The sequence below is a fragment of the Corvus kubaryi genome, unplaced genomic scaffold (genome assembly GCF_017639235.1).
Source record: "Corvus kubaryi isolate FWS band 111438036 unplaced genomic scaffold, C.kubaryi_AGA036_p1.0 37285, whole genome shotgun sequence".
Taxonomy (NCBI): domain Eukaryota; kingdom Metazoa; phylum Chordata; class Aves; order Passeriformes; family Corvidae; genus Corvus; species Corvus kubaryi.
In genome coordinates, this window is record NW_024581089.1 from 63,560 (window position 1) to 88,676 (window position 25,117).

The 25,117-nt window shown below is 42.5% G+C and overlaps 1 protein-coding gene across 2 annotated transcripts in view; it reads left to right on the plus strand.

Moving 5' to 3' along the window:
* BICD2 (BICD cargo adaptor 2) overlaps positions 1–25,117 on the plus strand; it is a 60,939-nt gene that overhangs the window by 16,751 nt on the left and 19,071 nt on the right. For both annotated transcript variants that reach the window (XM_042026609.1, XM_042026610.1), the window contains exons 2-3: positions 19,288–19,500; positions 24,758–24,910. In XM_042026609.1, the coding sequence (XP_041882543.1) occupies positions 19,288–19,500; positions 24,758–24,910 (366 nt within the window). The remainder of the gene's footprint in view (positions 1–19,287; positions 19,501–24,757; positions 24,911–25,117) is intronic.

Consider the following 25,117-nt stretch of genomic DNA (forward strand, 5'->3'; position numbering starts at 1 on the left):
AGTTATGTTCGAGGAATTTGAATAACATCTGTGGGGATGGCTAGAGTTGGTCTTACTTGATTTCTTTCATTTTTTTCTTTAACTTTCTGGCCTTTGTGTGCATAAAACTAGTGTCTGTTTATAATGCAACAAATCAACTTGCTCAAATTCAAGCTCTAAATATGAAATGAACTCCTGGAGAGACAGAGAATTCTTCCTTGTAGTCTTAAAAAATAAAACTGGTCTGCTTCAGTGTGTCACTGAGTACAAGATGTGACTCTCAGTTCTATGTTGGGATCACAGTTTTATTTTGAATTAATTGTGCTTTAGACATTAGTCCTGTATAGATGTACCCAGTGTTTCGTTTGAGAATGAGCAGCAAGGGTAGCAGTGACAGTGAATGCAAAGAAGTGTAATAGTGTCCAAGGATAACTAATAATATACTCTAAAGTTTCTTCTAAGGTGTTTTTGAGTGCAATGCTAGGCTACTTGGTGTTGAACTTTCGAAACTTAAATGTTTAGGAAAGAATGCCCTGAGCAAATGACACAATTACTGGTCAGGTTTTCTTCCAGCATAGGAGACAAACTTCAGCCTTTGGCTGAGAAACTGGAAGCAGTTAGGGCACAAAGAGGATGAGCCTGCCCATTCATATCTGAAGTGGACAAACAGCTACAGGCTCATGTCTCTTCTTCCCACTCTACTTCCTCCTGCACTTGGTTTTGTTCCTTTTCCTTGGTTTTCTGCTGAATTCCATTGCAGTCGCTGATCATCCTGCTGCCGCTGTTACCCTATGCCACTGTCTTGGCTGTCATCTCTTATCGTTTCCCTTGGACAAATACTCTTTGCCTTCTCCTTACAAGATTTGCTTTCTCCCTTTACCTAGTACTTCTCATGGCTCCTCATCTAATTGGTCTTTTTCTGACAATTTTCTTCTCCAGCTCACAGCCTTCTTCCTGTAGAACTCTTTCTCCCCTCACTGGTTCCCAGTAAGTTCAGATGACTCAGCCAGCTGGGCAGTGGCTTCATCTTTCAGGCCTGAGGCTGTCAAAAATGCCAGGCACTGCCAGGCATGGGTGAGGAGTAGAGAGGAGGAGGGTTAAACCTTGGTTTAAGGCCTCGTCTGTGCGTAGAAATCACTACTTTCCATTGAACTTTTAAAAATAAAGCTGGGTTGAGTTAAGCTGAAGTAGGCTTTGGGATGTCCTATGCCAGCCTAAACTGGGATTAATCCAGCACAGATGTAAAACAGACATTACTGCTGCAGCAAAATCTGTTTGAACAAGAATTACATTTTCCTGGGTGCCACTCTGGAAGAGTGTTTAGCTTTCCTCCAAATTAGAAGACATTTGGAATGGGCTACTGGGAGCCCTTGTCAGGGATCTGGCAATCTTCTGTCTGAGGCATGTTATGCATCTGCTTTAGCAGAGTTCTTGTTGCCAAAAAATACAGCATGACACCTCTCTTGCCCTGTCACCAGAGAATGGCAGAGCTGAGGTCAGTGGAAAGCTTCCTCTGCTGACCTGGCCAGACTGATACCAGAAGGCAGGAAGCGGGCATATCCCTGATACTGGATCTCTGCCCAAACCAGCTGGGTCCTGCCGGGCAGAGCTCTGGGTGGTACTGGCAGCTGAGCCCTTCTGAAGGCTTTGGCTCCTCAGTGCACTGTGGCAGCCCCACATGCCCTACCCAGTCTGAATGCCAGTGAATGAAGGGTTTGTCTCTGCAGCTGTGATGCAGCTGTGTGCCCCCTGCATTCCAGCTAGTGGCCTTGAGCAGCTGGCTGGGGACAGCACGGGCTGGCTCTCTGCTGCTGGCCTGGGAGCTGTCACTGACCGCTTGGAAGCTTTGCAGGATAAAGGCTTTTCATTGCTGCCAGTGTCTGCCAACTCCTATTGCAATTAAAGGGTAATCTTTTCTAAATGGTGCTAAATTAAGGCTTAATCCCTCCCTCATGCCACATAAGAGGATGAATCCCTGATTTTATGAAAACAGCTTATTGTTTGGGCCACTGTCCAGCCAACCCATACAACAATGGTCCTGGATGGTTTGTCTGTGGAGAGGACTCACACTTTTTAATCCGTCTGCCTGTAGATCCCACTCCAAAGTCCCCTATGAGGTGTATGGAGAAGTAGAGGAGTTATTTACCACTTCCTTGTATGGTCTCTGGTATGAAACTTGCGAGAAGGTTTCCTGTTGCTGAAGTCCTTACCCTGGATGCTGTGGTGGTGGAAGATGACTTTGCCTGTGACTGTGTGTGCTGGGTCCGTGCTGTTGGCTGTCCACTCACTAGCCACCAGCTGTGTGCTGTGTAAGTGTTGCATCAAAGCAAACAGTCCTGGCAGTATGGGTTGGTTTGTTTTAATTAAGGCAGCTGTGTGCATAAAACTGTAGTTAAAATTATTGTTATTTTACATAAGGCTGCTGCCACAATATAAATCAACGAGGGGGTTGACTTTTCACCTCTCTTGCAGTTGCTGATCTGGATTAATAAACAACAAATTTCATCTTTGGGGACAGGAGGAGACTGCCTTTTGAGCCCTTGTTAAGACTAGTCTTTTATGCCTCTCCGTAGGGGAACTACTGTGTCTGTAGAGCAAGATGCAGTCAAAATGTTTATTTGCTCATAAATACATGGATTTGTTTAAAGAAAGTGCAGTCAAATAGGATGGAGGGAGGGAGCAGTAATGGGGACACAAGTTTGTGGGCAGCTCATCTGTGAAACATATCCAGAAGCTTGCTTTGATTCCATGTTTTTACACAAATTCCTTGAGGGGAAAAAAATAATTTGGAGAATTTCAGTGGGATAATTCTAGCAATAGGATCTGAAATATACTATTACATAAAATCCTCTTAAAATCCTTATTATGTAAGACTTTTTTTACCATCCTGTTCACTTATGATTCTATATAGCAGTGTCTGTAGCATTAATACAAAGATCAGACCTGGTGTGGGCTTTCTTGATCTGTCTGCAGCCCAGAAGTAGGTGGCTCCTGAATAATATGGTCCTCACCCAAGTGTAAGAGTGAGTGGTTCTGGCTGGATGCTGGCAGAGGGGTTCACACTTATCACCTTCTCAGGCATGTGACCTTGGGCAACTGAACTTTCATAAGAGATGTTTAAATTATTATTAGAGGCAACAAAACCTGCATTATGTTCCTACTGAACGTGAGGTCACATGTTTATCTGTTTTAAGATGCATTTTCAGTTAGCAACCACGTGAAGGGCCCCTGGCTGGAGGATGGTGACAGACATGAATGAATCTGTGACAGACATTCCCCATCTAAGAAAACAAAAACATAGGCAAAACAGAAGAGCTGGCTGGACAGCTGTTATGGTGACAAGTGGCCTTTGAATTTATCCTTGGAGCAGTTAAAGATACTGATGTTGAAGGGCTTTGTGCTTTGATTGCCAGCTGATTGCTGTTACATAAGCATATTGCTGGTGTAGCTGCATTTCATAGCTAGAAATCCAATACTGTCATGAATTCTTTTTTCTTTTGTGCACCCTGCACCTGGCTGCATGGATTTTCTGTATTTTGCATTCTAGCTTGTAGCTTCCTTGGCTGTTCATCTGTATTCTTACTCTAGCCTGTTTGTGTTTCCAACAGCCTTATTCCCTTATAGTTCGGGCAGGATACATAAAATTACATAAGCTTTAATGTCTTTAATGTGCAACCCATTTGGATCAATGCCATGCTGCTGAATTGTCAGGGAGGAGAACCTTCAGCAGTAGGGAAGATTGCCTTTGGGCTAGATTTGGCTACTGATCTCTCAGTTTGACGGTGTAGACTTTTGTCAGGCAGCATGTGTGCAGAGCACAGGCTGGACACTGGCTGCAGCTGGTGACTTGCATTGCTTCAGCTTTGCTTTTGCAGCAGTTCTGTGCTGGTGAAGATTGTGCTGTATTCACAATGGCAATCTTTGTGTGTGTGTGTTAGACTAAAACCTTGTGAGGAGATGTCTACACTTAGGGCCAATAGATAAACTGGAAATTTGTAAGATTCTGGGTTAAACATAGATCTGATTGAAGAAACGTGAATTGGCCAAAGGAGCTGCAAGATTTCATAAAGTGACATGGTTTTGGTTGTTTGGAGAGTTCTAACTGAGGGAATGCTTGGCATATAAACACAAGGGCCTTGCACAGTGCGAGAGGGGCAAGCCCTAAACGGTTCTTAATGGAGATCTGAAATTCATAGCAGCACGACCCCTGCAGTCACTGCCTGGAACTGGTAGTCTTTTGTAACTCTGAACAACACACGATGCTTATTAAAATCATTAAGAGCTGAAGAATGAAGACTTTGTTTTGAAATATTTTTTTTTTTGGCACTGACCATGGAAAAAAATTAGTATCTGTATTGAGTGAGGTTTTTTGAGTGTGTTTAAATTGTTTTATTAAAACCAGCAATAGTACCAAAAAAAAGTGTCAAGAAATCCTGAACAGAATGGCATACTTGCACATCTGGGAAAGATTTCAAATATATTGAGTACTTGTGTTTTTCCGTGATACAAACAGGATGTAGCTATGTAGCATGCAAAATGGCTTAGGTATCTCTTTTTATAGGGTCCATTTTCTATACTTGTGTTTATTAGTCAAAATCTCTACTATCATTCACTTACATTCCTGTAAATGATAGCAGAACTTAAGCCCTTGGTATAAAATTTAGGGCAGGTAGTGGAAGCAGGAAAGACTTTGTTCTAAAGTTGTATTTCTGAGCCAGCAAATATGACTGAAAATGGCAAAAATGGTACTTGTCAATAAGTTAGCTGGAAGGCCCTTGCTTTTTGCTCCTATGAGGCTGTGGAGTTACTGAGTAGACTGAGGAGGAATGCCTTTCCCTCTCAGTGGCACAGCTAGTTAATGTGTTGCTCTGACAGCCATTAGAGAAGGAATGTAGCTTATCCATGCTTTAGACAGACCTCAAGTTTTGTTTGGGAATGTCAAAGTGGTTACGGTTAGGGATGCATTTTATTCTGGCTTCATGTGGAATTTCAAGGTTCATTTTGATGATTATATGTCAAGGAAATAAAGGAAGAGGCTTGTGTTAATCTTGATTTCATCAGTACCTTGGTGTTCTTAAAAAAACCTTTGAAATTCTGCAGAACTGAAGTTGTTCGTCGTAATCGAAGAACCCAGTGTTAATGAACAAAGCCCAGGGCTGGAAGGTTAGGTTGTTTGTGTTTGCCTGAGGGATAACAGGAAATAAGTGTCTGCTTGTTACTTGATGCCAAATGTGGACATATTTATGATTTGAGTGGAGTATGTGATGAAGTCCGAGGTCTGGATGCCAGGTAGGTGGGTATCTGTTTATCATTCCTCAGGTGGTTGGAAAGTGAGTATCTGGAAATACAGTGTTCATGTATCTACAAAATGGAGGTAAATGAATGTGAAACTGGTATAAGGAATTTTTTTTTTATCTATAGTACAGAACAAGAATTTACTTTATATTTCAGGGAATGGCCCAGGAGCATAAAAAGCAAGCAGGAATCTTTCTGATGATAGTACTTGCTAACATTCTTTAATTATTAAAACAAGATAGCACTTGAAAGAATCTACATTAGAGGTACTGAAACTGCCCAAGGTACCATCAGGCCTGAACTTTGGAGACTGTGGGTTTGCTCATAAGGTAGAAAACAAAACTGAACTTAAATCATGAAAAGTGTTTCAATGTTTGGAGAGAAGAGGCACTTGCTTTGCAGCTGATAGTCTCATGAGAAAGTGGTGATGTAGGACCTCTCAGATGGCCACAGAGCAGTGACACATCTGAGGATAACCTAGGTGCGGTCACTTTAGGTGCGCTGGATGCTGCTAGAGTGGGCTTGGACAAAGGGGCAGGATCCATAACATCTTCAGCACGTATGTGACAGTGTGCAGGTCCCTCTGTTGTGCTGTTTTAGCCAAAACTCTTGCTCTTGCCAGTAAGGAAAGTGCCTGTTATTGCTCTGTTTTGACAGGTATTCTGCTCCAAAATAAGCAGAGACTGCTGTAATCCTGACAGGGCCCTGTAAAAATAGCTGTCAGCTTGCTTGTGCTGCCGTGTGCTGGGGGGCTTCCTCCCCTCCTGTGTGGTGCTGCTGGGACCCGTCCAGAGACGGGGCCCTAAGGGAAGCCTCTGCTTCCTGTTTGCCAGTGTTTAAGTCATGCACCGGGGCTTCACTTCCTCCTGTATTTTGTAGTTCTCTCTTTCCTAATCCTCCCCTTTACTCCAGAAAGTGTCCCATGGAGTTGAGCAGATGAAAATGCACTTGTCCTCCCTTTTTTAAGTGATGGTAAAACCCTGTCCCTGAATTGTTTCTGACACTGACACCACTGACAGGCAGACATCTGAGGGCGCTGGGCAGTACCTCACCAGCCACACGGAGTATAGATTGAGCTGGGTGCTCCGGATTAACTGGTGCACACCAGTGACTTGGCTGTGTGGCTGTTGCAGCTGGTAGTTGCTCGCTACAGGATGTTTGTAGAAATTGCATTATGAGAAGAAGTTTTGTCCCTCTCCCTTCTTGCTTTTTAACCCAGACCTTAAAACAGAGGCTCAAATATGTCTAATGTTTATTTTTTTAAGCAATACACGACCATAATGGGCAATGGTAAGTGAACAAGCTGTAGTTCAGTGTGAAGCGTGGATGTAGGCTACAAGCAGAGGGAATCGAGAGACTCCTCTGGAGTTGTAAGTACTGTGCTAGGAGGACACAAAAGATTATGCCGTTGTATTTGGGTTAAACTCTCTGGATTTTTGCTTAGGTTCTAGGGGGGAAATGAGTTTGTTATTCAGGTGTAACAAATCCTTAATGAGAGGTCAATTAGATAACAAGAAAGTGTCTGCTTTTGCCATGCAGAACTAGCTACCAGTGGTACATTTGATGATATGCCTTGTGCAGTCGTGTGTGCGCATGTGCGTGTGAGAATGGTGGAAGACCACTAAAACCAAAAAGCCTGACTAGTAGTTTAGGTTTTTATAAAGCTCTTCATGCAAAGGTCCATGAACAGCAGAGCTCACATGAGCACAGGTAATTTTGACATATTCAGGAAGTGATTCCACACTTAGCATTAGTCTCCTTTAATACTTCAGTGATTAAAAATCTGCTCAGGTATTTTAAATAATTAGTATGAGTTTTTAAAATTTATTTTGTTTTCCCCCAAAGTGCCTCATGTCCTGGTTCGTTCTGCTACCAGCAACTAACAGGTATTTATATGTACTGGGCTGTGTTTATGCAGCCGTATTTCTGACTCCTTGTAGAGCAGGGTTTGTTCACAGAAGCCTCTACTATTGTCACATCAGAGGAAGCCTCTATGCTGGTAAACAAGCAGCAGGGTAATAAGCTGTACATTACATATGTTTTTCAGGATGCAACTTACTTCCTTGTGTTATTTCTAGAGTGGGTGTGCCTGCGCAGCAGGCAAGCATTGTTCTTAGGAGGATTCCTCATGCAATGAGATGCTAATGCTATTAGCTATTGTATTAAAAAAAAAAAGGAAGACATTTACTTGAGTATCACTGAAGGATTTCGTGCTTACTGTTAGCCATACAGATAAAACGTCCTTGGTTAGGGAGCAAAGCCAGTGAAGAGGATGGAAAGAGTTTTCTATCACCGCTCTGTGTGTGTGTGTGGTCCTTTGGTTACCAATAATTAAAGAGCGAGTGGAAGCTGTGTCTTCGCATCCCTAAACTCTCAATCTTGCTCCCAGTTAAAACAATTATCTTCTCGGTTCTCTAATTATTCAAATGCTGGGTTGGGGCAGAGGAGGTGAGAGAGAGGTTAAACTTAATTTCTTGGCACTGGCTGCGGAGCCAGGGAGCAGTTCCTTTGGTGCCAATTTAAACTCTTGGTTGACCTTGTAGAAGCCTGCAATTAAACATCGGTTGCGTAAGTAGATTGTGCTCATATGTAGTAAGTAATCTTTCTTGTGTGGGAACAAGGATGTTCTATCTTATGCTTTATTTTTATGCTCCTTTTATAGAAAAGTAGTTCATAATATTGCAGTAACTCTTTTTTAATTCTGGAGTTAATCACATTGAAGCACGTTCAGCAGGCTTTTACGCCAGTACATGGGCAGCCTGATACTCCAAATTTCTACAACGTCACTTTGTTTCCTTACTGTGTATTACTTAATGGTCACCTAAGGATAAGTGAGCTCTGCTGCAGGGTTGCGCTGCAGTGACACTCTGGAAGGTGTAATCCTTCTCCAGCTCACACCACAGCATTTTATGGAAGGCAGTGTAGAATTATTTTGTGTGTTAGCTGGGCTTTCACCAAAGAAAGTGTAAACCATTATTTTAACAAAATGAAAGCCAGACCAAGGACTGGACTCTCTCCTGGAGTGTGCACAAATCTTCACCATTGCATGACCTCTTGGAAAGTGCTTGCTGTCAGTATGGAGTGGGCTGACATGGTGGGAAGTGATGTAATGTTTTGAAAAGCCTCACAATTTCACTGAAGGTGCCAGATCTCCTGTGAGCTGTTGTTTGTGAATCTATGCCTGCTGCTTAGTTAAGGTTTCTGTTTGGTCCCTGGGGATATTTGAGTCCTACTCCTAAACTTGTGAAAATGTGAGAGCTTTTGCCATGGTGAGGAACAAATGAGGAGCTGAGGCCTGTATGAGTGTACTGGCATCCAAGTGGTGGCTGGTCCCAGGCTGAGCATGGGCTGGGGCTGTGGATGAAGGAGGTGGTGGTGCTGGGCTGGAGATCCAAGATTGCCAGGAGGAACTTGGTCACACCTGCTACTTGCAGGGCCACACACATTCCCAGTGCATACGCCCGACAGACTTCAGGAAAACCGTTGTGTTCAAGTAGAAAAAAAAGATTTTTCTTGCGAGTCATATGTGGGGCAGTTAAACTATTTCCATTTTGGTCTAATGTGAAGGACAGAATGCATATACTGGCTTTGCTAAATATAAGTTGGTTTTAGTAAGTTTATAAGTTGTCTTTGGTAAGTATAAGTCCTCCTAACTTTAAATACAGCTACATACACGTTTAGAGGACTGAGATCTCATTTGATTTTTCTTTCATGCTGTTGCAGAATCTTTTAGTGGTATTGTTGTGTTTTAACTCTATCCAGCCTCCAAACCCCACACAGCCACTCTCTCACTTCCCTACCAGTGGGATCAGGGAGACAGTCGGAAGGATAAAAGCTAGAAAATTTGTGGGTTCAGATAAAGACAGTTTAATAACAAAAGCAAAAGCTGTGCACACAAGCAATGCAAAGCAAGGTATTAATTCACTGCTTCCCATGACTGGGCAGGTGTTCAGCACCTGCAGGAGAGCAGGGCCCCATCCTGCGCAATGGTGACTTGGGAAGACAAATGCCTTCACTTCATATGTCCCTCCTAACCTTCTTTTTCCCCCCAGCTTTATATCCTGAGTATGTATCTGAATATGATGTCACATGGTCCGGAATATCCCTCTGGTCAGTTTGGGTCACCTGTCCTGGCTGTGTCTTCTCCTAGTCTGCCAACTCTCTTTACAATATGGCAGTACAAAAAGCAGAAAAGGCCTCGTCTCTATGTAAGCCCTGCTTACCAATAAACAAAACCAAATTATATCAACCCTCTGTTCAGTACAAATCCAAAACATAGCCGCTTACTAGCCACTGCGGAGGAAATTAACTCTACTCCAGCTGAAACAAGCACAATAATGAAATTTCAGCTGACCCTGAAGATAGCATTATGATGCACAAGGCTCAGTGAAAGGGGACACATTAGCATGTGCATGGCTGGTGTTACTGAGCATTAGTTAGCACGTACCTCACTGTCAGGTTATGTCCGTAGGTTGAAGGTGATATTGAAATTGGCCAGATAGAAACCTTCTAACACAGTTTTGAGTATTAGAAAGCAGGCATTCTTTATTGCAGCCGCGGTCGCTTGGAGTATCCCTCCTCTGTCAAGTGCCCTGGTAAACAGAGTTTTTAACATACGCACTGGTTACATATTCATTAGCTATCCCTGCTTACATCATGTGTACGTGTTACTTTATTTTACATAGTTGCACCCGTTATTGGAAGTCCTTGTATGTTCTTTGGGGTATTCTTTGATGGTCTTCAATTTCTGTTGTCTTTTTAGGTGGCTGTTTCTCAACCGCTGCTTTTGAGTAAGTGCAATATCATTGTTTTGCATGGCTTCTGCTTTGTCAGCCTTATCTATTTCTGCAAGGCTGAATTGTTCCCTTTATTTGATAAGAGTAAAAAAATTGTTCTATTCTACTATCCTTATCAAAGGTGAAGATGAGGAGGAAGGCAGTGATGTCAGCAGAGGTACTCCATGATGCGTTTGCTCAGTTTCCAGTGATTTATTGATCAGGTGCTTACTGAATAGCAGTGGGTATCTTTTGATTAGTAGCACTAGATGAAAGTTTTTTCTTCTATGAATTATGACAATAAAGGCTGTGTGAGGCATGTACTTAAGATAACCCTGCATTGTCCTTTATGAAATGTGTAATTTCAGTAAGATGTTGTTGAGTTTTAAGTAAAGAGCTAACATTTTAAGAAGGAACAGGCTGCTTCTAAGTTTCTAGTGTCCACTGCACCCTTTGAAGGTTCATAACATATCTTCTCAGGACTAATTATGGGCTTTAGTGAAATTATTCTTAAAGGTCAGCTGCGTGTAATACTTAGAGATCACTGCTCCTGGTTTTCAGTTTCTAAAAATTATTTCATTATAGATAATACCTACATCAAGTTTCTGCACTGTCATTTGTAATGCATGTCCTGACAGGTGCTTAGTTCGAGTGCCTGCAGAGGAGCGACAGTCTTAACAGGACACCACCGTTCAGAGTCCATTTGCAGTCACTTCTTGTTTCATATGCAGGGGAAGATGACCCAATGACCTGCTTAACAGGATCAGCTGATGTTGTGAACTGGCCTGTATGAATAAATAATTCCATCAAATTTAGCAGAAGGGTTTAAAAATTAGCAATTGATGATCAAATTTCCTGCAGCATGACTTCTGGGAAGAGTGAGTTTGAGCTGCGTTTTGATACCACAATGGGCAGGTAAGGGCACCCTTTGCACTTGTAGGTAGAAATTTCTAGCCTCCTCTGCTGTCAAGCTCCTAAACGGTGCTGATGTTCAGCAGCATTAACTCCTTCTCCTGCACATCTCCATCTTTCTTTCCTTTGAGGTCTCATCTGGAGCTGTGTAGATGTTGCTGGCAGCAGTTCATTGATCTGTTATGATGCACAGCAGAGAAAGATGCCTCAGGATAGCTTGTTTTATGTTTTTCCTTAACACATCAGACATAAAGTTGTCCTGAAAGGAGTACTTTTTTCTGTTGGCTTGTGTGTCATTCCACCTCGACTTTCTGCTCTCACGTGCACCTTTTCTTTATTTATAAGAAAGCACAAATGTATGCTCACGAAAACTTCCATTCCTCTCTGGTTTAAACTCAGTAGAATGCGATCGGGTCCTTTCTAATTCTCCTTCCCTGCTACAGTTACAGTAATTTTTATTACAAAAAAACCCCAGCTAAAACCAGAATCCCAAGCCTTGGCTGAGTGCCCATTGCAGTCACTGAGAACAACTGGAGTAGCTGCTGGTTGGTACTTGCTGGAGGGCTGTGCAGAGGGCTGTTGGCTGTGTGGCTTTCCTGGGAAGGTGACTAAGGAAGAAAGCAGCGGCAGGTTTTGAGGTGGCCATGGGGACACCGTCCTGCCCACTGTCTCCAGAGCAGGACATTGGGGATGAGGAAATGCTCCACACCGTCAGTAAATGTACTTTTGATGTCAGTAGTCACATGTGTTTGTGAGTGACAGAGACCACATTTTGGGAGGATATGTATTTAGCTAATTTGTAGCGTGAGCTTTGAAACAAAAGTAGCATTCACATCAAAAGCAGCATTCACATCCGCGAGGGTGGCGATACCCACAGTCTTTCATGGCAGTGATGAATGACAGTGGTGAATGAAATAGCTTGTGAAGAATGTCCTTGGCTTTTAACTCCAAGCTTTCCAAGACCACTGCTTGGAGGTCAGAGTGGACAGTAATGAGTCCTGGCAGGGCTGGCTTTGCTCCCTTGACACCAAAGGGAGAGAGCATGTGTACCTTGATCACAGTTTGGTGCCTGCAGCTGATGGAAGGGAGGATGAGTGCTGATCTCTGTTAATCAGTACAAAGCCTCCTGAAAATAAAAAAGACTTGAATCACTCTTGAGTAGTGGTAGAGAGCAACTGAAGGAAAGTGTCTTGTTGTTTAGTCTCATGACTTTTATCCTTGTTTTTAAAAAAAGGACATCTTGATTAATGGCACCTCTTTTTATTGGGGGCTTGGGTTCTGTTTAATTTTTATGGGTAAACCATTTTTTTACTGCGAGAGTAGCTAATGATAGCCTTCTAAAAGGGGCAGTTTCTGCAAATCCTTCTTGATCTTCAGCACAAAAGCAATAGAAACCCATCTGCTAGAGTGCTCCCAAACCTCACCACAAAGGTGAGTAGGCACTTCTGTGTGTGTTTCCTCTGGTGATGGATGTACATGGTGCTGCTCTCCTGGTGCGTGCATGCATCACTCTGCTTTTCAAACTTGATTGAGAAAGTCAAGGAACTCTTTTCAGACAAGCTCTCCTTTATTGCCTTTCTCATGTATTTATGTCGGCTTTTCTTGTCAATGAGTTTGAAACTAATTCCTCTTCTTCCTAACACGCATCTTGGAGGAATGTGTCCATGTTCTGGTCTGCTTGTGGTGGTGCAGCAGCCGTGTTAATGTGACTGAGATAGCAAGAAGTGCTGAAGCATCTCATAAACATCATTGTTTGAGTGAAGGAAAGGGTTAATGCCTCATGCTGCTTCATCTGTTGAGGGTGGTTACCATCATATAGCAGTGTTTCACTGCAGAGAAAAGGCCAGTGTGGCATTTACTAATGACTGCCCCTGCTGCTTAACATTTCAGCATCATGTTTGGCTGGATGCGCAGCCTAGAAAATGGGAAGAAATGAGGAGATGAACAGGTAAGGGAGGCTTCGTTTGAGAAGAAATGAGCATGGGGATCGATAATGTCCAGAAGTTGATTTGTATTGTGGAGTTCTGTGCTCTTTTAAGATTTTCCTCCCTCTTCCTTAGTTTTTCAGCTCATATATAAGCAATTGTGTCTCTCTGCCCCCTCCCTACTTCTTTAAATGGAGAACACAAGCTTGGGTTTACTTGACAAATGAATTTTTAAGCAATTTATCTTATGAAATTCCTTCACTGATATATTTGTGTTGTTTTCTGCTTGCTTGGGTGTGTTTCTGCATGGCACAGGAACCTCCCTGTCATTTTGACTGAGTATGAGGGAGATGTTACTTGCTCTGTTTCCTCATCTGTGTCATCTGAGGGCAGGTGGGCTGTGACTTTCCCTGTCAGTATATCTGCTTTAAGCAGCTATGAGACTTTTTTTTGCCCTTCCCTAGTTGCCATGGTTCAATGTGTGTAAGAAGATAGGTACAGAGTGAAGGTAGTGCCCTAGAGACAGTGCAGGGCAGCCTCCAGAGCCTCTAATGATCCCTGTCCAGCACCTGGATTCTGGTCAGCTCTCAACAGGCCTTTAGGGACACCAGCTCTTTGCAGAGGTTTGTAGAGCGTTTGAGATCACACTGGGTTTGTTGAGAAAAAGCCCTTTCCAGCATCACCTTGGGGGGTTTTATTTGATAGTGGCATCCCAGTATTTTGTGTTAGTCTTGATTTTAGCAGTCTAGTTCAGGAAGTCCCAGAAGATATGGAACCATAACCAGCATACTTTGGATGATTTTTGGGCTAAGTAGAGGTCAGGAGTGACAGACCACAGAGGCTAATAAGGCAGAGCTGTTCTGATTTTCCTGAAGGCCCTGGAGTCTTGCTTTTGAGCAAGACTGAGATCAATCTTTGCATCTCCCATATCACAGCAGCTGTTCTGAGAGAAGCATTTGGAATTCTCCAAGAAGCGTATTTCAGAGATTCTTCACATTTCATGCGTTCAGTGAACAGCTGTGCTGTGATAAAGAACTTTCAAAAGGTCATGTTTAAAATCTTAACAATCTTTTTAAGAACTTGATATCTTAGCAGTATGCTAAACTTCACAGAATTGGGAAAACTTTCTTCTCAAAGCTTGGAGTTTTATAGGAAAGCATCCTTCACTGTGCTGGGTTTCATGCAAAAAACTATCTGCATCTGCGTGATTGAGATCTTGTTCCTCCTGCAACATAAACAGATGAATCTGTGTAATCATCAAACCTAGAGGAAGCTTAACCTTTTCTTAAGTCTGTCTTTTGGAAATCAGTACTTTAAACTCAGTCTAAATGTAGTTTGATCCAGGGCTTCATTTGAAGTGAGCTGGGTTTGACCATTTTGCGTAACGTTGCAGTTTTTGGATGAGTCTGCCTCATCCATTTGCTGTCCAGATCCTTTTTTCCATTTGTAATTGTTGTGGAGAGCTTTGAATTGTTGAGATTTAAGACATCATTGTCTGAAGATTAAATTTGTATTAATCTCCTTGATTTAGCAACAATATTTTCTGGGCTATTTAAGAATATGCTGGCATGTGTTTTCTACATGCCTTGAATCTGCTGATGTAAGTAATTCAGCAAACGTGAAATTTGATTTAATAGCATTTTCAGTACTAATTTTGGTAAACCTTCACCAGCAAATTATGGTAAATTTTCCGTGGGTTTCATGTTATAATTGGCCTTTGGGAAAGGCTGCCTAGTGTATTTGAAATAAGAGAGGAGAAGGACCTCGTGGACTGGCATGTCTGGTAGGGGATGGCAGCTTGACCAAAGGAAACCTGTCAGGGTTTCAGTCGATCTGCAGCTTTGGCAGCAGGTTATTAGCAAGAGCCAAAAATTAGCATCCAAATGATTTGGTGCACTTCTCTAAGCTCGCTGCCCTCAGACCACATAAATGCGAGCCCCCAGCTGGGAAGTGTTTCATGTTTGCCTGGTCCAGAGGTAAATGGCTATACAGAATTTGGGGTTATCTGTTACAGAATTTGAGGTTGTGTGTTGGGGGTTAGAGGTTCATTTATGTTGGTTTCAGATGGTGTTAAACCCAAGGAGGGCTTTTAATGTGTGTCCCGTGCAGCTTTCTGAAGGGATAGTTGTGAGTAAATTGTAACCTTTGTCCAGCAAAGTGCTTTCCCATGCATTGACAAGCACAGCTGAGTAAATAGCAAGACAGCATTTCGGTTCACGAACTCTTTGATTTTGCTTTTGCCCTGATCTTGGGAATCTGGAAGATAAGAACTTTGATAATCCCTTAACATTAGTGTCTCGTAATTCCTAGAGGCAGCTGTTGAGCAGAACATGGTGTTTTGCTGTCGCGATAGAGGGGAAACCCAGACACTCAATATGAGTGATCAGCAGGAATCCGATGTATTGATTGTACCAGAACTCCTTATATACTAACAATAATAAGCTTTATGCATATTTGTAACGGCGCATTCTAAGTGGTTCACGTCGACTAAGCTGATTCTAAACCCCTCCTTAGACCCCCCTTTCGTGGTCAGCAGTTCTGCCTTTTTCCCTGGCCTTCTAACCACAGATGTCCATTGTTTTGCTGCCAAAACCTAACCTTGCTGGCTCTGCAAATAAACCCATAGTTCAGCAGTAAGACTCAATGGTGGTTCAGTTACTGAGCAAGATACATGTAATATTCTGTAACTTCAGTTGTTACACAGGATGTGTGGTGCATTGTCTTATGAGACCTTGCTCAGCTAGCTGCAAGGGTCTATGTGCCCGTTCTCACGTAGCCAGCTTCTCAGATCAGTAAGCTGCAAAGAATCTGTATATCCTGAATCGATATGTCCCTTTTCACATGACCAATCTCTCACAATTCCCCCGTTTATATTAGTTTGAGCAAGCAAAACTCTCTGAGTTAGTTGATCTACACGTTTGGCTAAACAAGAAAATATAATGCATGCTCCAAGCAATAGCAAAAGTATGATGCCGACCCATCTAAGACCTTCTTTTATGAGACTTACGGCCCAAACTCCAAGTCCTCCAAAGGTCCCTTGAAACCATCTATCGAAAGGACTGTCCTGAACAGTGAGCTTTTTGGTATGTTCATTTTGCAGCCCTCACATCAGAAACTTTTATTTTGTGAAGAGATATTCCAAAGCCTATCATTCCAATACAACTGTGAATAGTTTTCTTCCCTAGTAGACGGAAATAGAGGTTTTGGAAGAGGAGGAAGAACAGGGTAACTTTGACTTCTGCTTCTGTGTTTTAGATAATGTTAAAGTAAAAATAGATGGGCAGGTGCTGGACTCCAGGATGTATGAAGGTTTAGGGGTTTCATGCATAGCAGTAAAAAGTGAGTTTTCCTTTTACTAGCTTGATTTAAGACAGGTCTGGGCTGTAGCTATGGCAGGTAATTGCATTACCCTGTAATTTTGCACAATTTTGTTAAAAGTTACGTTTCCTGTTCTACGCAGGAATTATGAAAATGGTTTGTAACAGTGATGTCTGAGGTTGTTTCTAAGTACGTACAAGAAAGATAACAAAGCTTGGTTAGAATGGGAGTGCTTTTCAAGTGTTCTCTTTTAAATGCATGCAGCTTGAATTGTTCCAGGTTGCCTGTCCTGATGACCATGGCTCTTAAGGAGGTTTCTGGTGTTCTCTGTGTGTCACAGTCCGTTTACTCACAGTTCTGTACTCCAAACAGTCATACTCAAGCTAACGGCAGGGTTTCTGCTGACACTTCACAAGCACGCTGGCTGAAAGCAAATAATAGCCTTACTGCGCAGAAATAACTGTAGCCCACAGAGAACAGCGGCTTCCTTCGGTGGGAGTGACCATGAGCTTGTTTCTGTTAGTGTGTGTGAGCAGTTCTGATTTGGTTGGGTCAACTGTGCCAGCTGGGACAAGCCATAATAAAGGGCAGTTTCTGAAATGGGAGCCTCACTGTTGTAGTGAATGGAAAAACCTCTCACACATAAAAATAGTGATAACTTATTGAACTTCACCTTGCCATCACCAGAGAATAAGAGAGTTGTGATTGATGTCTCAAAAAACAGTGAATGGTTGACAGTGGACCATGGAATTAACAACACACCTTCAAGCCTCTGAACAAAAATACACATTCTTATACGGAAATGTGGGAAACCTGTAAACTGATGAAAAACTGTCGTGTAAGAGTAAGATTTTAAATACAGAATTCATTGCTGTAGGATTTTACTGAGGCCAAAAATGCATAAACCTCTGAAAAATAAAGGGGTATTTTACATGGATAACTCAATGTTAGTAGCTCTTCCAAATTTACATTAAGCATTCTCCTTCGAGGCTTAAGGCAATCCCCAGCTTGGGGAGATTATGTGGTTTGTTGCACCTTTCTCTGAAGCATCTGGCATTAGCCTCTGTAGAAGACAGGATATTGGATTAAAAAAAAAGCCCAGTCTCATCCTCTGTGGCAGTTTCTGTGTTTAAATACTTGCTGTCAATTGTGACTTGGGCAAAATGATGATAGCTTCTTTCCAGATGTTAAAGAAACCCAAGGCCTAGCATCTGCCTTGGAACTTTCACAAGCAAATTAGTCATTATTCTTAAGAATCCCTCCCTTAGTGGCATTACTGAGCTCCTTGATGGAATTATGCCTGGACTCTGAGGTCTGGCTGATCAGCTGTGGCTTTAAGTGTCCTGAGCTTCCATTTGCTATTTTGGCATCCTGCAGCTGAGCAAATTGTGCTACTTCACTGGGCAAGGAGATGCCCATTGTTCCTTTCTCTGTGCCAGAGATTTGTCATTCATGCTGGTCTATAAAAGGTGGATCTTACACTATTCTTTTTTCCTGTAATAAGTTATTTGAGGAGCTGGCATGCTTTTGGTTATCCCTTTAACATTTATGGAGATCTTGGGTATTAGGCTTTTAAGCTGCTTTATTGAAATTCATTTGACAAGGACTCGCACAGATGGTGCTTTCTGTCTGAAATATGATACTTTTTAATTTCCCTTAGGTCATCTTGATGAATCTGGTGAGAATTTCTGCAATGGATATGTCTCCTGTATCTCTGACTTGCTTATCGGAGATAAAAACTTAGTCTGATAGGAGCAGTATCTGGGTGCCTTAAATTGTAGGCAGAGCTAGCATACTTGATCAGCTGTTTCAACCCTGGTATAGTCAGTAGTTTGTGTTATTAATGTGCCTGCTGTAATACACAGAAGTAATAAAACACTGAAATCTGTTTCTCTTCAAAGCAGATTTGTTTTTCTTCTCTGATGGTATTTTTCTGAAGAGCTGGCAAAAGATGATAAATTGAAAATGCATGACTAGATAAGGAGTTTCATGAGATGCTTCTCTGTCCTTGACTTGGCCTGATATTAATGTTGTCTAGGAAAATCTGCCATGTTTTGGCATCCTAAAAAGATGCTAGGGCGCCTGAAAGCTCCAAATACACCTTGGGTTGGATTGTGGTGCAAGAGTGAAGATCGCATTTTTAATCTCATTGAGTATGGCTGATCTACCAGGCAGTGTGTTACAAATATAACTGCTGGAAGTGGCCAGCTCTGCTCTCCAACATGTGCCAGTGATAGCCACAGGCTGTTCCGTACCACAGCAGCTGGGGTGTCTGTGTGGGCTGGGGGCACATGTGGAGAACACTACCACAAGGGCCATCACCGGAAAGGGTTTTAAGCAAAATGAAAACCCCCAAAAAGAAATGTGAGGAGGCAAAATAATGCCAATTTCAGGACTAGCCAGAGGCAGGCTGTGCTGAGTGGGTTAGATTTCTGACCTGCCTCTGAGTGCCTTTGCTGGCACACTGCTGGCGATTGATGTCTCGAGCTGGCTGGGGGATTGTCCGCTGACCTACTTCAGCCAGCGTGACCCCACTGGCTTAGCCTGGATCCGGACCAGCTCTGCCGATGTCGCCAAGCCCAGGGGAGGGGGCTGTATTCTCCAGCCAGGAGCAGCTGCAGGGAGCTCCCAGCCTGGGAAAGGAAACAGGCTGCTAATACCAAATGTGTTGTCAGTGATTCTGGTTTTGTAAAAGCAAATCTGACCCCACTATAGAGAATATGTGCGTGCAGCAGTGCCTGGTCATCTTGCAGTCGTCTGGTTGAAAGCCAGTCTTGTTTTAACAGCAGAGTCAAGTCAGTACATTGTTGTTTCCTCCCACAAGGGTTTATATGAGGTTCTGCTTAAGCATTCTGCATCACAAAACGCTGTTTGGGTGCTGCGGTTTACTTTCAAGGGCACAGTGTTGGCCACTTAGTAGCATTTGGAAATCTGACCCCAGAACTGGAGGGTGTAGGAAAAGGTTATGTTCCTTTGCCTCAAAGAAATATATGAGGGTAAATGTTTTCAACTATTTAAAATTGAAGTTACTTATGCAGAATTATAGGTTTACTGATAAAATATGTGTTTTCTGACTGTCCTAGGCTTTTGGACAGGCCCATACCAACCACAAGAAGGTAGCAGCAGATGGAGAGAGCAGAGAGGAGACCTTGATTCAAGAATCAGCTACCAAAGAAGAATACTACATGAAGAAGGTTATGGAGTTGCAGACAGAATTGAAGCAGATCAGAAATGTCCTTGCCAACACACAATCTGAGAATGAACGCCTTAATTCTGTTGCACAGGAACTGAAGGAGGTGAGTGAAGATGCACAGGGTGCACTGCAGCTTGGATTTGTTACATTTTCTGGTGCTATGTAACCAAAAAAAGGGGAAGATTCTTGAGCTGAAAGGTGATTTGACAGACACATGGCCGCATGTTTGGCCATGCTGGTGCTGTGAGTACTGCCCAGCAGTACCAGTTCCAGAATTGCTGCCTTAAAAAGCAGAGAAACCTGTTTAGGCCAATCACAGAGACCCTTGGATGTACTTTTTCTGCCTCATTCCCAGAGCAGATTTTCTTGCTGCAAAATATTTGTGGCATAATTTCCCTTTTTATCCCTTTTTCCTCCCTATTTTCTGAAGGTGTGGGATTATAACAAAACACTGAAGTGCGCAAAGAGAGGGATAGTAAAGTTTCTAGTCTTGTGTTTTCTCTCATGAAGTGATGGCTTTTATGTAGTTGCTTAACATAATACTTGAAAGTAGCTTTGACCTTTTAGTGTTTTACTACTGAAACCACATATTTTTAAGGGGAAATAATCACTGAGAAGTTACTTAAAGAGTTTAATTACTTATAAAATCTGTAGCTCAGCAGAAGTCTTTGTGGCATTGGTGCAGAAATGATTGTTTTGAGAGCTCAAACCGTTGCTTAAATTCAGACTGGTTAAACTACCGAGAGTGTAAGACACAGATGGATGGATTAAACAGTCAGCAGTTATTACGCCTGAGCTTTCCTATACCTTCCTTTGAAGCACTGGGGACTAGTCTTGTCTAGTCCTGAGCTAGTCAACTGGCCTTCCCTGCCAGGAGGGGAGGCTATCCAAGAGCCCACATCTGAATCTCAACTTATTCCATGCGACCTCAGCCGCAAGTGTCTCATGTAATATTTTTTAGGACATAGTAACAAATATGTGGATAATACTTGGTGTTAAAATCAATGAGGTAACGTGAGTTACTTCTGTGGAGGTGGGTGGATTCACTGGTGCCTCTGGTTGGGGTATGACAGAGAAGATTTGTGGTGCAAACTGTTACAAGTGATCAAACAGGCCAGTCAACTTCTCCTTTAACTTCGTGGAACAGAATTGGAATCAAGCCTTGTCCTTAGACAGGGAAGCAGTTCTAGAAACACAGACACAACCTTTGTCTATATTTCCCAACCTTTGAGACCAGCTTAACAGAAAAGCTGCCCACCTCAGAGGTAGCATGGTGTCTGTGAGGGATTCCGGTCACTTCTCAAAGTCTGCTAAGCGGCAGAGTTCCAGTCTGCTCCCAGTGTCACTGCAACTGGAGGCGATTTTTCTTTCTGGATACTGCCACATTCCAGTCACCTTTGCTTGGAGCTGCATTTTTCTTTATGAAGCCCTTTTCTTTATGAACCCACAAAACATGTGGGTTTGCAAGATTTCAGAGTGAGTGTTGTCTTGTGCTTTGTTCTTCCACCTCTCCCATTTCTTCTTGTTAAGGATTCAGTGGCAACCCTTCTAATGGAAAAGTGTCTGAGCTTAAAGGCTCTTGCAGAACTGATTAGCTGTGGGTTTTTTGGCACCTTCTGGGCCCAGATGGAATGCTCAAACAATACCCCACAGCAGTGTAGAAAATACTTCTTAATTCACTGCTGATTTTTTTGAACTGTGCATATGGACGTGTATAAGAAAAATAATAATGCTAAAAATAATGTGAAAATACACAAGTTACATCTGGACTGAGCAGCATGACTGGAAGTCAGCTGCTGGACATGCTCCAAATATAAAAATGGCTGTTTGTGGGTTGGTAAGATGATGTTTTGTTGATGATTTTGATGGACTTGACAGTTTTAGGTTAATGGTTGGTGATGATCTTAAGGGTCTTTTCCAATATAAATGATTATATGGTTTTCTTCTACCCACAGCAACAGAATATATAGGAGTTGCTGTCCTGTCTGACTGCACTGTTGTTTCTTCCAAAGTGTCTGCATCTTTTTTTTCCATTATCCAAGAATAACACAAGAGGGAATGATCATACCTAGAAATACTTACTGCATTAAGAATTAAATCTAAACCTAGAATTAGTAATAAATTTGGGCAAACTAAGCTTTGGCTCTTGATGATGATAACGACATGTAAAATCAGGTGTGAGTGTGTTGACTACAGCGGAGAGCTCAAACTGACCCGCGGATCATGAACTGATGGAGTTCAGAGTACCAGAACCCATATCAATGTCACACCTTGTCTTGACAGATCACTCTTTGCCTGGTGACCTGGAGGCTGCTGTGTAGTGCCCAGAACAAAGGAGGGAATCAGCTAGCTGATGTTTTTCTCTCAATTATTTTAATTCTCAGGCTCAAAGTACATGCACCTTTGTTTATATGCTGGGGTGTAATAGAAAAAGCAGGTGCTAAGGAGCAGGCTTCTGACAGTATTGGCAGGACAGTAGTTGTGTTTTTGACATGCAGGCAAGGGCAGATTCAGACTGGTCCTGAAGGAATCCCTGCTCTTTCTAGTACCAGTGCCGCTCGGAGGGGCCTCTTGCAGAACCCTTCTGAGGCAGAGCTGAGAGTGTGAAAAGGCTGAAGACAGTCTCTCTAGTAGCAGGAACAGGACAGTCTGTGGCCTTTTGATCAGGCAAAATCACTTTCAGATCATGGTCTTTTTCCTGGGCAGGATGGATGGGAGGCTTTGCATAGTGGCGATGTACTCTGGGTTGAGAAGCTGAGGAGTTTGTCAGGTAGATGAACACTCAGTATGATTTTAGGGCCATGAGTTCTCCACCCAGCATTTTAATATATCATTATCACTGTATGGGTTTTTTTTGGGTGGAGGTGTGACTTGGTCCAGCTGAGCACCTGGTCAGACATTCCCATGTATTCCAGCCCCTCTTCTCTGCTGTTCTTAAGGCAGAGGAAGAAGAAAGATGCCACTTAGTCGCTGAAGCAATAAGGGTCAAAGGAAGGTTCAGACTCTTCAGTAGGTCAGCTCACCTTTTATAGAGACTAGAGGAACTGTGAAACCTGTGAGAGAGAACACATGCAATGTACGTCTGTCTTAAAGTACATGAATACCACTTTCTATATGAGTAATAGAAAAATCTGATCTAGGAAGGATGTAGTAGCTTTAGCTTCTCTTTCCTGTGGAAAAATCCCACTCTTTGGTCAGTTATATGAGATCACATGGCATCCGATTAAATCTTGCAGCTTGCAAGCATGCACATTTATTTGACAAAAAAATTCTAAGAGTAAGCTAAATGCACAGCTTGCTAACAGCCAATAAATCTGGGTCAGATCTCCTGTCTCTGGTCAGGAGACAAGGGAGCTATTTTTAAATCTGGCTTTCCTGCACACATGGAAATAGAATGATTTTTCTTGTGCTAGACAAACAGGACAATACTTTCACACTAAATAATGAGCTCTTGCTGTTGCATTAAATGAAATAGGCAGGGTTGGACAAAAACCATTCTTTCCTCAGACCAGACAGTCTCGAAAGGCAGTTTCCAGGCGTTGAGCTCTGCAAAGATTAGATCATCCAGGGAGGAAGAAGAGCAAAGCAACCTGAATGGTGGCGAAAGAAGCTCACCAGTAGCTTTGTGGGAGGTCATCCATTGCATTTCACTTACTTGGGAATGGGGAAAATAGTATGATGGTTTGTTTGATCGAGGCTTTTGCAATCGGTTTAAACAGTTTAGATTATCTGGCCGAAGGCGCTTTCTGCCAAAGGCAAGAGGTCTCCACTGGAGTTTTTAGGGAGACATACAGATGTGAATTCATGTCAGCCCTCAGCTTTCCCTGTGACCCTGGGTTTGTGCAAAGGTAGACAGACAACACTTGCTCAGGCACGGAATATGGGCTATAGCAACTTGCATCTTGTAATTTGCACTGGTGTACTGTAGTGTCTGCTTGCAGCAATTTTGATTTCTCAGTGTGCTGTGAAGCTGTGCTCTCTTTGTGGCTAAAAACAAGCAGACAGTTTTATGGAGTCTAATCTTTACCTGATATGTGAGGGAATTGTAATTTAAATTTATTAGAGGATTGCAGGTGGTTCAGTATTTGTGTTCAGAACATGCCAGATTCAAATCTTTGCACATGCTCCTGCTGCAAACATTTCCCTTATCTCAATGTGTTGTAGGTGCCTGTTGATACCTGTGTGGTTACTCAGTGGATCCCTGCTGCACGCTCTCAAGGGCTGAGGCTGTATTTAGCCATCACTGGCATGCCTGTGTCTGGCCAGGAGTGGAGAGCTTGGAGGGAATTTGAGTTTGTAGGCCAGAGGCTGAAGCTTGCTTGGCTGGGCTGCAGGATGGGTGAGATCAGGCAGCAGGTCCCCATGCCCGAGCTGAAGTGACAGGCTGCCTCTGTCAGCAGGTAGCAGTGGTTTTGATTTAGAGCTGTGGAAAACCACCCCATTGCATCATGGGCACGGCTGCAAAAATACTGTTTTTCTAGGCAACTGTATTCAGTTTGCCTTTATCTGAAGCTAATTCTGTTAATGTTTTAGAACATACTTTTCACTTTGTATGAATTAAGTGTTTGAAGATAGGGCTTGAAGGAAAATAATACTGGAAAAAATAAAAGCTAAGTACAGTGAGCCATTCCCATAGCTGGATATGTTCCAGCTCATTTTATTTAAGTGTCTGCATATATTCATGAAAGATCCCAAGATCATACTACAGCAATATATTGGTTTTTACTTCTTGTCTATCTCAAAACAATGGTAACTTTTTCTTTGAAGTCTTTCATTGAGTCCTGCATAAGTCTTGGAACTGAGGGAGTGGAATATTTTATGTCAGCCAGTTTCTAATTTTTTCTACCTGAGATCTTAGATTTCATGAGTTTTAACTCTGTCTCTCTCTCCAAAAGGATTCATTGTATCATACTTTCCACTTATTGCTTTGGGCATAAAGAAAATGTCTATTGAAAAGCAGCAACAAATGCATATCCAAATAAGAACATCTGGAGTCATCTGAATCTGTCTTTCTCTTGTGAGGAGGTCCTTCTTGTTAAAGTGGAAACAGATTTGGGCACTGACTTCTGGTCTGGAAAACTTTTGATGGTTACTACAGCAACACAAGTGTGAATGCTGCTTTCCTTGCTTGTTTCTTGACTTTTTTCTGAGTCAACGGTGAGAATTTGTGAGAAAAGCAAGAAAACAAAATCTAATTATTGTGTAAATGACTTGGTGTTCTGTAATTTCAGGGGGTGAGGGGAAGAGTTTGTTTCAATATAACTTAATTAATTAGCGCACATAAGAAAAGATACAAAATTTTGGAATTTAATCGTAGTTGACCAAATTGCCATCATTTGGGGGTTTGTTCGTTTTTCCAGGTCAACCAGAATGTGGAGATCCAAAGGGCCCGCCTGCGAGATGATATCAAGGAATATAAATTCCGAGAAGCACGTTTGCTCCAAGACTACACTGAGCTTGAAGAGGAAAACATCTGTCTCCAGAAGCAAGTGTCTGTCCTGAAGCAAAATCAGGCAAGTTTTCCAACCAGTGAGCATTGCTTCGGTAGCACCAGTTAATTTCCTGTGTTGCAGTATGGTTCTGTCTCATTTGAACACCCAACTACTTATTTTCTACCTTTGTACTACTTTTGAGACTGTAAGCTCTTTAGCACCAAGAGTTGTCCCTTCTGACTACTTATACAGTCATAGTACTTTATTGCATCTACTTTGACTTCCACG